Source organism: Scylla paramamosain, chromosome 24 (assembly GCF_035594125.1).
Source record: "Scylla paramamosain isolate STU-SP2022 chromosome 24, ASM3559412v1, whole genome shotgun sequence".
Taxonomy (NCBI): Eukaryota; Metazoa; Arthropoda; class Malacostraca; order Decapoda; family Portunidae; genus Scylla; species Scylla paramamosain.
Window position 1 is genome coordinate 13701538 of NC_087174.1, and position 13534 is coordinate 13715071.

The window sequence follows — 13534 nt, forward strand, 5'->3', positions numbered from 1 at the left end:
TCACATGTCTTTGGTGGGGCGGGGGCGTTCCACTCATACCGCTCTTCTAGACAAGGTGGAATCAAAATCTTTTCGTCTCATCAAGTACTCTCCTCTAAATGACTGTCCTCAGCCTCTTTATCATCGCCGCAATGTTGCATCTCTTGCTATCTTATACCGTTATGCTAACTGCTCTTCTCATCTTGTTTACTGCATGCCTTCCCTCCTCCCGCAGCCTCACTGTACAAGACTTTCTTCTTTCTCTCACCTCTATTCTGTCCACCTCTCTAATGGATGAGTTAACCATTATTCTGAATCATTCGTCCCTTTCTCTGGTAAACTCTGGAACTCCCTGCCTGCTTTTGTATTTCCACTCTGAACTTCCACCTGAACTCCTTCAAGAGGGAGGTTTCAAGACACTTATCCTTCAAATTTTGACTACTGCTTTGTACCCTATTGGGGAGCCGCCATCACAGTGGGCATTTCCTTTTACTGGATTTTTATTGCCCTTGGTCGGTGTCCCTCCTACATGAAAAAAAAAAAAAACCTATTGGTGTATCTAGTTCTAACTTCTAACCTTAGCCAGCACAGCGCGAGCCACAGACTTGAGGGTCGTCTCCAGATTGGCGGTGGTGACAGAGGAGACCTCTAAGATCGCCACGCGTCCTTCCCGCCCCAGCTCCTTGCCTCGCTCCCATCACCTAGCAAGTAATGGATGAAAAAAATTTTTAAAATTTATCAACTTCTGATATGGAATTGAAAGTGAAGGAGAAAGGAAAGGGAAGAAAAAAATTAAATTAGAGGTTAGAGATGCAAGAAGTATGAAAGAAAGGGAGTAAGAGGGATAAGAAATGGATGGAAAATAAAAAAAATAGAATATGAAATAAGGAAGAGAAAGACGGACTAGTGGAAAGGAATCAAGGAAAGAGGATGGAAAAGGAGTTAATTAAATCTCTCTCTCTCTCTCTCTCTCCCCTGCCGATCATCACGTTGAAAGTGACAGTTGTCCCCAAGAACCATTATAACAACCCGATCTGTGCAACATCCAGCCAATTTCACTCTCTGCAGCCTAGTGAGATAAATTTCCATTAGTTTAGAACAGCGCCTTCATGTATCTTTAAAGGCATCACAATAGATTACAAAAGATTTAAAACAGTAACAAATATTTAGGTTCTTGCTAGGTTCTTTGGATTCACATTACACTAAAAAAAAAAAAATAATACAGTATAAAATAAGAGGAAGGTGTAATGTAAAGCTACTGCGCCACTGAAGTACACTAGCTAGTATAAAGAGAAAAAAAGTGTTATGCAGTGATTTAATGATTGTTTAACAAAGATAAACCTGACCTGACTGAAAAGACCCATATTCTGAAACGTTTTGCTCACCACAATTATTTTCTAAGACTGCAGAGATAACAACACTATGTAACACGATTTTGGTCTTGGACAAGCAAGTGTTATTTTCCAACTCTTTTCATTGCAAAACAATAGAAAATGTCCATTATTCCTGTTAAACTTTGCTTGTGTGGCTTTTAGAATGATTTTCTGCCCTAAAATAGCTAAATTTCACCATTTTCACATTTTTGGACAGCAAACAAAAAAAAAAAAAAATCAAATGACAAAAATTTATTCTAAAACTTCTGAAACATTTTTTTTTTAGGATTTATTTATTTATTTATTTATTTTTTATTTATTTATTTATTTATTTTTTTTTTTTTTTTGCGTGAATACAACAAATCACTTTCACATATGAGCCCCCAAATGTAGTCTCCCATCATGTTTTCATTGAAGGATCCCTGATATCTCTGTTCAAAGTTCATTATATCTTGGTGGAAGCACTCCCCTTGTTCCTCTGAATATGCTCCCATATTCTTCTTGAAGTTGTTGAGGTGAGCATCTAGGATATGGACCTTCAAGGAAATTCTGCAGCCCACCTCACCATAGTTTTTTACTAAAGCTTCAACCAGCCTTGTTATTGCCAAGAAAGACCTGTACTACAGCAATGAAAGCTTTCTTCTCCTTTTCTGTGAGATTCAGTAGAAATTCTGAACACTCCATAATTTTCCTTATCTGTGGTCCAATGAAGATACCAGCTTTCACCTTTGCCTCTGAAAGCTTAGGAAAGAAGTCTTGAAGATATTTGAAGGCGGCAGACTCCTTGTCAAGAGTTGTAACAAACTGTTTCATGAGACCCAATTTGATGTGTAGAGGAGGAAACAAAACCTTTTGAGGATTCACCAATGGCTCATGTTTGATACTGTGTGCTTCCACTGCAGTGTTCAGTCCTTGGAGGCCAGTGCTTTCTCTGGTAATGTGCTGCTCTGTCTCTACTTTCCCTAAGGCAAAGAAAACAGGGATTCTTGGTAAAACTCCTTGTAGTCCCATCAAGAAAGCCATCTTGAAGTCTCCAATAACTTCCCTGCCATACTTGTTGTAGTTCAGTTTCCAGTAGAAGCTTTACACTGCTGTAGTCCTCTTTAAAATGCACAGAATGAGCAAGAGGTGGAGATGGATACTTGTTTTCATTGTGTAGAAGTACAGCTTTCAGGTTTTTAGAGGAGCTGCCAATGAAGAGTCTTCATTCATCTGCATTGCAAGCAATTCCAATAGCATCAAACAAGCTTGATGCATCATTGCAGTAGCATACCCTGTCCTCTTTTGCTGGAAATGCTTTACTGGAGAAATGTTTGTGACGTTTTACTTGGCTGGTCACTTTCACACTGTCATCAAGTAAATCACATTCCTTCACCCTTGAAATCAAAAGCTCACAATTTGACTTTGCCAAACCAAGATCTCTGATGAGGTCATTGAGGTCTTTTTGGTTTGGGTAGTAAGGATTCCTCTCAACTACAACTGTATCTCTGATGTCACAGCTTCCTCTCTGTTTAGTCCATCTGACTTGCTGCTTTCTTCTGATAGTTCACTTCTTTCTGGAGGAGCTGGTACAGGAAGATCAGCACTGTTTGGTACTGGTGCAACGGAAGATGGACTGTCTTGATAAAAAACAGCAGGTGCATTTTTCCCAGATCAGCATTTGGAAGGATTCACCATGTAGAAAAAGCAGTCAGTTGAGTGATCAGTAGGTTCATACCATATTCTAGGAATATCAAATTTCATGGCTCTGTTTTCTCCTCTATACCATCCTGTAAAAGAACAACAGTATGAGCTTCTGCTAAACTTATTCTATTTTTATTATTAATTCTTAATTGGATTTTACTCTTGAAAAACTAACAGCTATTTTACCTTCTAGTGTTATATTACAATGCTCACAAGCAAAATGAGGTGCCCAAGTCTTGTTTTTGGTCTCCAATTGGCACAGCAAAATAAGCTTTGTAAGCTTCACAATTTTTTCCAGATACTGTCACAGAGAACTTCTTTGCTCTTGTCTTGATGAATTGACCACATATGTAGCAGAATGCATCTGGAGAATGATTGCAGCCTCTTGATGCCATTTCCTTTTGTGATGTGTCTTCTCAGGCAGCATAAAGCAGAACTGATTGGTGGTCTGCAAGCCCCTACTTTTATATTGTCAAACAGTACTATAGAAAATTCTTAGTCTTTCTAGAATGTGTTTCAGAATGTTCTCAATCTTTCTAGAATATTCTTGAACCTATTTTAGAATATTCTGAATCATTCTAGAAAATTCTTATAGATTCTAGAAAATCGTTGATGCTTCTACATATATCTACTGTATTCTAGAAAGTTCTAGAATATTCTGGAAATGTTTACATTGAATAGCATTGAATTGAATGTTCTAGAAACTTCTAAAAGTGTCTGATAGAACATTCAAGATTTGAGATTTCTAAAATGTAAGTAAATTCTTCTGAATATGAGAAATTTCTTGCTAGATCTGATTAGTTCAAGAATTACCTTATTAAAATTTTTTAAAATCTGTAGAACACTTTATATTTTTTTTTCCAGTTTTAACTTATTTGCAACATTTCAAAAGCAATTGGATAAACAATTGAGATTTTGCAAAGGTCTTTACCTGACATGAAAACCAACAGTAACTCATACTATAATGAAATATGACAAAAATGTAAATTCGTTGTTCTAAACACAAAAGCAAATTTTTAGGTTCAAAAAATTTTTTTTCTTTTTTGTTTAGATGGAAATAACTAGAAAATTATGGTTTGAGGCCAAGAATAAGACAAAAGTAAAATTTTGTTACAGTGTAATTAGGCAGATTTACAAAATTTTCTCCTCTTAAATATATAAGAACCTTGTTGATCTGTCACAAGAACTGTATAAACACTTGAAAATCTGTGTATTTTCAACTAGGTAAAGCCTTTTGAAACTAGTTTGGGTGGGAAAGAAGTTTCAGAATACGGCTGTGACCTTTGAAAAGTCCTGCAAATGCGTTTCATAATTCAAGCCTTTATATCTGTGGCAAAAAGCAAACTTGTGTCACTGAACAGACATCCACCACGTCCTGACGCTCTCATAGGTGTCTTCCCTAGTCACATCATACACCAGCAGAAGGGCAGAGGCTGCACGGGCGTCGTGAGACGAGGCATCCACGGCAGCTCACGCCTCGGTCCACCCTGCGTCCCACAGCTGCAGTCTGACCCAGCGTTGCCAGATTGTTTTGGCCATATTATCGTACTACACAGGTTGAAATTATTGTACTTCTGGTAAAATTATCGTACATATGTAATTATTCCAAATATTATGCAAAACTGCCACTTTCCAAATACAGCAGAATTTAGGTTTTATATATATATATATATATAGAGAGAGAGAGAGAGAGAGAGAGAGAGAGAGAGAGAGAGAGAGAGAGAGAGAGAGAGAGAGAGAGAGAGAGAGAGAGAGAGAGAGAGAGAGAGAGAGAGAGAGAGAGAGAGAGAGAGAGAGAGAGAGTGTGTGTAATGAAAAAAACAACAATGCCCTTAACAAACAAAACACTTTCCTAAATACATATCATTAATAATTAGAGAAAAACTACAGGACACTTCGTTAAGTTTTTTATTTACTATGTAGATTACTGGTCTTGTTCTTCTATATATACATCCGGCACGTCGTCAGCAGCCCCGGCACTCTCTTCATTGGAGGAATATAGCACTCTTGATGTCATGTTTTTTATCACTGACTTTGATGGCTTGAAGGTCGTACAGTCACTGCTGGATGTGGAAGCAACACACTGCTTCGCTAGGATGATGTCTCTTACGGTTTCTGTTATTAGCTTATTTCTGTCTTTTGTTTTCACACGGTTTACACTAGAGAAGCAGCGCTCACAGTCAGCATTAGCATGAGGCAAAGAAAAACATCCTAGTGAAAAGTCTGAAACAAGCTTAAACTTGGGGTTTCCATCACTATCCTCCAGAGTTTTCATGGCACACCAAAATTTATCAGGCTGGTTGTAATTGCTTTTGTCCACTTTTTTCGCCATGTTGGTAATGGATTCAGGCAGATCTTCTACGCCGGCAAGCCTCTTCCACTCATCCTCCAGTTGCTGGAGGGTAGAATCATCCTGGGCAATGATTCGGGGAAGGTGTGTCGCGAGGGGCACCAAACTTTGCTCTTGCACTTTGCCCTGGATGCCTAGAACACTGGCTGGCTCCAGCATATGCATTCTTGAAAGGACTTCATCTCCGAAATTAAATCTCTTCCTGATCTGTTCTGCTGCTACTATCAAAAATAATCTGCAGTGGAAGCGAAACTCATACATTTCCCTTTTTTGCTTGCTTAATTCTGGATTGTCTGTTATTGTTTTTAAGACAGATGCACCCAAATACACCTGCTCTAGCATCAGGAACTCACGTTGATATCTTGGATCAACTTTTGAAAGCATGGTTTTCACAATGTATTCATGGTTCATGTACATCAGTAGCAATTCTTTATATAAATTACAAACTTGTCTGTGCAATTCAGTTATGACCACTCTTTCACTTTGAAATAAAAGGTTCAGCTGAGTAAACTTTGGTAATACTGAAGAAAGGAAGCAGTAGTAAAGCCTGGTAAATGGATTGTGCAGTTGTTCATAAGCACTTCCAACTGTGCAACCACAAGTTTTCGTCTGTTGAAAATTTAATTCAGTAAAGAACATCTGAAGAGGGCCCCACTGCTCAAGCATCCTTTTCACAACAGCCGTGTAGGAAAGCCAGCGCGTTCTTGATGGCAATAAAATCCTAAGCTTTTGAACCCCAGCAAACTCTTGAAATTCTACAAATTGTGCCAATCGTTTTGAAGAGTTCTTAAATGTGTTGTGGACATCATGAGCTAGTTGTTCAATAGCATCAGGTAATTGTTTGCATGCTTCAGAGGCACATATATGGGCAGAATGGCACACACATTTCATAATAAAGATTCCTGGGCAAAGTTCCTTTAACCTGCTACTCACAGAGTTATTAGGCCCCATCATAGTGCTGCATCCATCAGAACCAAAGCCAATGATATTAGAAGTAGGTATACCACTTTCAGTAAATGTTTTCATTATCTCTGAAAACAACCTGGCAGCTGTAGCACCTTCATTACCTTTACTAGGATCACTACTAAATAATGGCACTAAATCCCAAAATTTGGTGACAACAGCATTTCCTTCAACCACTCTTACCATGATGCATAAATTCTGAGAGACCGATATATCTGTGGATTCATCCACAAGAATGCTGAACTTGTTCTGCTTCAAGATGTTAATGAGCTCTTGTTTGTGAGAGTGTGCCATAACATTACCACACACTCTTTGACATTTTATTCTTTTCATTTTCAATTTCTTTGCAATAGCAGAGTCAGAGAAGTAACCTTTCAGGACTTCACACAGATGATCGGCCACACGGAAACTTATATTGTGTTCCACCATAAATGCAGTAAGCCTTATTTCAGCAGCCTTAACAGAATCACTTTTACTAGTTTCATTATCACCACGTGCACTTGTAAATGACTCCATAAGTATTTTGGATGAGGATGGCGCACACATTTTCTTGTGCTTTGCAGTGTTTTCGTGCAACTTCAGAGTTGTGACCTGGGCGGTTATTTCAACACTGCAAATAAGGCACATGGCCTTACAAGCATCCTTCTTTGCAGGCCCCACCCACGGAAACTGTTTTTCCCACTCAGGCCTATATTTCTGTTTCCGTCTCGCTTTTTTCGGCACTGCACCACATGCCTCCTCTCTCTCCTTTCCTTTCTCTTCAGACATTTTTAACGAAAACTGAAAATCCTGTCCTGCGTTGTGACACGCGAGACTGACGACTGACTGACGACTACGAGACTATGGGACGGGGACTCGGGGAGCGGACGGACTGGTCACAGACAAGAACGAGACTGACTTTGATTTTAGTATGTCTTTCTTTATATAATTGCTCAGAATAGTCCTATAAAAGGCACAGATGTTAGAATATGCAGTGTGTATCATGACTGATTCACTTTGAAATTCTCTGTTCATCTTATTGATAATGGGCAGAATATACCCACGGAAAGTAAAGTACATTTTGAACAGAGGATTGTTCAAGGCATTCAGTATATGCACTGCAGACTGTACTTGAGATTCCAAGGCTTCTGACTGAAAGAAAAGAATTAGTGCTGACCATTGTTCTAGTGTTCTGTTAACAACTGATTCTAGAGAAAGCCATCTTGTTTGACTAGTATTTAGAAGTCTGTGTACATCAACTCTAACAAATTGTTGAAATTCCTTAAACTTCCACAGTCTCTTAGGGCTGTGATTAATGAAATTATGTATATCTTTACACAATGTTTCTACAGAACTTGGAAGCTTAAGACAGGCTGCAGAGGAACAGAGATTTAATGAATGGCAAATACATCCAATTACAAACAAATGAGGGACTCTATCCAGCAATTTTGCCTTTAAACCACTCATACTCCCCATCATGACTGACGCATTGTCAGCAGCAAATCCAAGCATATTTTCAAATGGAATGCCATTTTCATCAAAAAAAGTACTCAATAGGTGAAACAGGCCTTCAGCACTGGAATCTTCTACATCTAGCAATTGTAAAAATTTGTCTTCAACTGTACACTGCTGAGTGTTCACTACTCTGACAACAATGGCTAACTGCTTTGTAGTGGATACATCAGTGCTCTCATCTACAATTATGGAATATTTGTGTGCCTTTAAGCATGCTACAATTTCCTTCAAGCTTTCATTGCCTATACATTTCACTACTATTTCTCGTGAAGTTTGTTTTCCACACCTTACAGATTTTATAATTTGAGAATCAGTGGCTCCATGTTTCAAAACTTTCATTAGATGGTCCATGACATTAAAAGAAATATTGTGTTCACAAAGAAATTTGAGTAACATTAGTCTGAGTTTTTCTGCATCCCTTGCAGGTAGATTTTTCTTTTCAAATAGAGATGGTACAGAAGGGGATTTCACAGACTTTGCTCTGTTTGTATGATATTTAGTTTTCAGATGCCTATGCATATGAGAAACTGTCCCTTCAATTAATTTAGCGCAAATATTACAAAATGCTTTTCCTTTCATTTCTTCTCTATCTCCTTCATACCTGGAGAAACATGCAAGCTTAGGATCTTCTGACCACTTCATAGCATATTTCCTTATCCTCTTTTCCGGAGGTGTTGACTTTTTGGATGAACTAGGGTTTGACACACGCTTACGAGAGGTTGACTTCTCAGTAGCTGGTGACTGACTGTCATCTGTTTCTGATTCATCCGAATCCTCAATTAGAAGAGTATCAGCTTCAACCTCTCTGACAGATTCCTCGAACTCAACAGCACCTTCTTCAGTCCTACCTGAATTAAGAGTGACTGAGTGTTAAGCATGTACAGTATAGTACCTCTTCATCTACAGCTCCCCTAGAACCTATTTCTCACGTTATCGGATGGGTTTCTGTAATAGACGAAAGTTCAAAATTTCTTAATTTTGCTTGTTTCAGACAATTAATTGTTTTAACCCTTTCCTTCCGGCAATCGTATATATACAATTGCATCCATGCGTCCGTAGCGACAGCGATCATACCGGTAATCAAGAATTTTCGCGCCTCAATTTTGAGGTCTAAGCGCGGTTTCTCGAGTCAGATGGTGTGAGTGGAAGTGTCTGGCATGTTTCCACATGTAGTGTTGTCACTAGCTCTGGAAATTTAGCGGTAACTAAGCTATTTTCCCTTTCTCTGGGCGACACTTGGCAACCCCAGCGACCCGCCGGGTGGAAAGCACTCGCCGGGTGGAAAGCACCATGATAAGTGTGAAGAGACATCCTGATAAGAGCCAAGGATCTCAGATCATAACTCACCATGGAGCAGGACACAACATATGTATTTAGCAGTGCTTCTGAGTTTGAAGACAGCGACAGTGAATATTTAGAAGAAGCTGAAGAAAGCGAAGACATTAGTGAGGACTCGGAAAATTATTTACAGGATCCACCTGTTTTATCAGAACAGAGAGATGATACCTATCATTCTTTCATGTTAATTTTTTTCATTATCTTCGATTTTATAATAAAATGGTAGAAGGTAACTTGTCAGAGAGAGAGAGAGAGAGAGAGAGAGAGAGAGAGAGAGAGAGTAGAGAGAGAGAGAGAGAGAGAGAGAGAGAGAGAGAGAGAGAGAGAGAGAGAGAGAGAGAGAGAGAGAGAGAGAGAGAGAGAGAGAGAGAGAGAGAGAGAGAGAGAGAGAGAGAGAGAGATGTTATTTGCCTGAAACTTGATGTGAAAAGGGATGAAATCTCTCTCTCTCTCTCTCTCTCTCTCACTGGAAGTGTACAATTTCCCCTCCAAGATATGAGAGAGAGAGAGAGAGAGAGAGAGAGAGAGAGAGAGAGAGAGAGAGAGAGAGAGAGAGAGAGAGAGAGAGAGAGAGAGAGAGAGAGAGAGAGAGAGAGAGAGAGAGAGAGAGAGAGAGAGAGAGAGAGAGAGAGAGAGAGAGAGAGAGAGAGAGAGAGAGAGAGAGAGAGAGAGAGAGAGAGAGAGAGAGAGAGAGAGAGAGAGAGAGAGAGAGAGAGAGAGAGAGAGAGAGAGAGAGTGTGTGTGTGTGTGCGCAGCGTCATCGCTCTCCGGGCTGTTTCTGGATGACGGATCACACAGTGGGAGGAGGAGGAATCCTTTATAAGGCATAAACTCAACTTTCAGAGGTCACATCGAGCTACAAAGTATATCATTGTATTCAGAATAACAGAGAAAATAATTATCAGTATTCAAACAATTTTCTGACAATTTCTAGGTTTACCATTTTTAGCCGTCATACAAAACGGGAAAATAATTTAAGCGCCGGAAGGAAAGGGTTAAAGAATTACTGGAAAATACGGGTAAATTAACTAACCAGAAATACCACTAGACCCAAGAGTGGATGATGGAGCTTCTTCACCTACATCGCTCATTTTAATAGAGGATGATGGTTGTGCCAGTGGGTCATCTGGATCAGCTTCAGGATTATCAGAGTCTGAGACAGAGGGTTTGTCCGTGCACCTATTTTCACCATCATCCTTCCTCCCTGAATCATTTAATAATACTATATAATATATGTAACTAGTATATTAATTGTACACACTTATGATATGCAACTTAACGTCTGCATAAAAATGAAAACTATTGAAGAAAAAATAAATAAAAGCAACAGTAACCATGATACGATATGTTATTGTTAGCTACTCATATACCTTATCACAAACTTTAATTAATCTTACTATTACCTTTCTGAAGCCAGCGTAAGAGAGACATTCCATTTGTCTGACACAAGCAGTGTAATTAACCTCCTCAGAAACAGAGTCAGTCAGACACTGAGTTTACCACTTAGGCTGGAGCTGGACGTTCGGGTCCCAACTCTCGAACGTGAACAGAACGAGTCAACAAGCCCATGACGTGTTTACTGATTTAACTCCCCATTGTCCACACTTATGAAGTGGTTAATATATTACTAGAAAATAAGGGTAAATTAACAAACCACATTTTGCCAAAAATAATAAATAATAAAGTGGATATTGAAAAGTATCCAATTCTCTATAAAAAGTAGCAAAATGTATCCATTTTTGGCCATTCATAAAATTTCGTATCCTTTTCTCATCATCGTAAAAACATACCAGTAACATCAAAAAGTATCCAAAGGATACTTTCGTATCCATACTTCCAACACTGCTGGGTGGCCACGCAACCCATCACCACTGCCGCCACCACCACCACCACCACCCCTGCAGGAAGAAAGCAGCCCACAGCGTGACTCACTCGCCGCCTCCTCCCGCCTCTCATCTACAGCTCATCATTTGATATACTACCGCCGAGGTGGTGAGGCTGATGATGACTGCGAGTGATGGTGATGACAGTACTTTGTAATGATGATGGTAGTGGTCGCGATGGTGATAATGGTGCTGGTCGTGATCGGAGGGTATGGTACTATGATACTGACGGTGATGATGGTGATGGTGCAGTAGCTTAACCACCTGAGGACACCTGAGTGACAGGGAGAACAGTGAAGGGGGAGGTGGGGAGGCAGCCTGTGTGTTTCCAGTGGTTCTCTCTCTCTCTCTCTCTCTCTCTCCTCTCTCTCTCTCTCCTCTCTCTCTCTCCTCTCTCTCTCTCTCTCTCACACCATCATTATCACTGTCATCAATTTCTACACTGTTCAATTCCTGTCGTGTGTGTGTGTTATCACGTGCTGTACTCGTGATTGCCAGAGAGAGAGAGAGAGAGAGAGAGAGAGAGAGAGAGAGAGAGAGAGAGAGAGAGAGAGAGAGAGAGAGAGAGAGAGAGAGAGAGAGAGAGAGAGAGAGAGAGAGAGAGAGAGAGAGAGAGAGAGAGAGAGAGAGAGAGAGAGAGAGAGAGAGAGAGAGAGAGAGAGAGAGAGAGAGAGAGAGAGAGAGAGAGAGAGAGAGAGAGAGAGAGAGAGAGAGAGAGAGAGAGAGAGAGAGAGAGAGAGAGAGAGAGATGAAACTAACTATGCACCAATCATCACCACTACTTCCCCCATCACCATCACCACCACTACCTCCTCCTCCTCCTCCTCCTCCAAACCAAAGCTGCAAACCTCAGGACAGAAACGCATGTGACCTCACTGGCAGACAGAGTCAAGTACATTCTCAAAACAGCCATCCTCAATGACCACTATGACCATGTGCATGCCCTGCTCTCCATTCATTGTGAGAGGATGTAGTGTGAACAAGTGGTTCAACAAGACTGTGCACACCATGAACATGTTTGGCATCTCATGGGAGTCCTAGATGACCCATCTGGGTGCCCTCCCCTCTCAGAATAGTCCTCTGTCTGCTGTGGCAAAAAAAGCAGCTTTGTGTAATATCAGAACTGTGACAGGAAGGCCTACACAGCATCTATGGAGCCTGGGCCCCACACACTGTCATCTATTACACCAACGGTTCTGTAGATCCCATTGGTGACAAATGGGATGTAGCCTTTGTGTGCAGGGGGGGAAGGCAGAGGTGGTGGTGACAGTGATGGCCTGGCAGCTGCTGCTGTTGCTGACAGTGTGAGAGACTTCTCCTCCTCAACCCAAGCTGAATTAGCAGCTATCAATATAGTGCTTGAACATGCCTACACACCACACAACCTCAACACACTCATCATTACAGACTCCATGAGTGCCATATCCACACTCAACAAAGAACATTGTGACAACATACACCTGACATGTGCCATCTACACTATGACTCAAGTGCTACACAACACAGGCAGGACCATCACCATGACTCGGGTCATGTCACATGTCGGCATCCAGGGCAACAAGGAGGCAGACACTCTGGCCAAGCAGGCTTGCTAGTGAAGCAGTAACCCACACCATCCCCAGCACCTTACTACAATTGCAATGCAAGGTGAAACAACAAGTAGAGAGTAGACTGCAGCAGGAAGTCAAGGGTGGCCACAGCAGCACAAGCATCCAATGGCTTAACACCATGGCAACAAACAGTCCAGTCCCACCCCGTCACCACAATCAGCAGTGTGAAGTGGTAAGGTCCAGGATCTGGCTGAGCTACCCTTATGAGTGGCACCTCACTCTTGCCACCTCAGAAGAAGACAAATGCTGCCACCTCTGTGCAGCTCCCGAGGGGCACACACTTGAACATCATCTGCAGGTCAGTGCACAGGCAACAGTGCCCTGTACCCTCCCCTACCTTGTGTGACCTAGTCAAACACTTTCTAACAATAATCCCTGAAGTGTTGAGCACACAACCCCAGTTCTGTGCTGTATACTAATATGAACACTGCATGTACACACTACCCTACTACTACACTATTTTAAATGCTCATGTTAATAATTATTTAAGTGTATTCCTATTAACTTTTACTCATCAATTTCCTATGTATGTATATATGTATAACAACCTATTGTCATATAAGTCTTATGTACTGCATCATGACTGCCTCTTGGGAATAACCCAGAGGCATAACCCAGTCTTTTCACAAGTTTATAAACACTTTCTCTCTCTCTCTCTCTCTCTCTCTCTCTCTCTCTCTCTCACCACAGCCCACAGACCCACAGGATGTTCCCCACAGGATGTTTATGAACCACAAGGAACTCTCCACAGTCACCTAATAGAATAACATAGTCACTTTTTCACAATAATGCTTACATAGCATTTCACTTTTTATGTAGCGAGTTGTAAGGGAAGTTTTTAGGTTCTTTTCTGAATTGTTC

The 13534-nt window shown here is 40.7% G+C and overlaps 1 protein-coding gene across 7 annotated transcripts in view; it reads right to left on the reverse strand.

Annotated features, from left to right (window-relative positions):
* The window catches only part of LOC135112776 (uncharacterized), a 50220-nt gene that overhangs the window by 10399 nt on the left and 26287 nt on the right, over nt 1-13534 (reverse strand). For 6 of the 7 annotated variants that reach the window (XM_064027572.1, XM_064027570.1, XM_064027571.1 and 3 more), the window contains one exon: nt 557-680. Coding sequence is in view for 3 of the 7 variants with exons in the window: in XM_064027579.1 (XP_063883649.1) it covers nt 677-680 (4 nt within the window). In the remaining 4 variants the exon portion in view is untranslated. Of the gene's footprint in view, nt 1-556; nt 681-4112; nt 4543-13534 lie in introns of those variants that run through there. The other variant, XM_064027576.1, reaches the window with a different exon arrangement.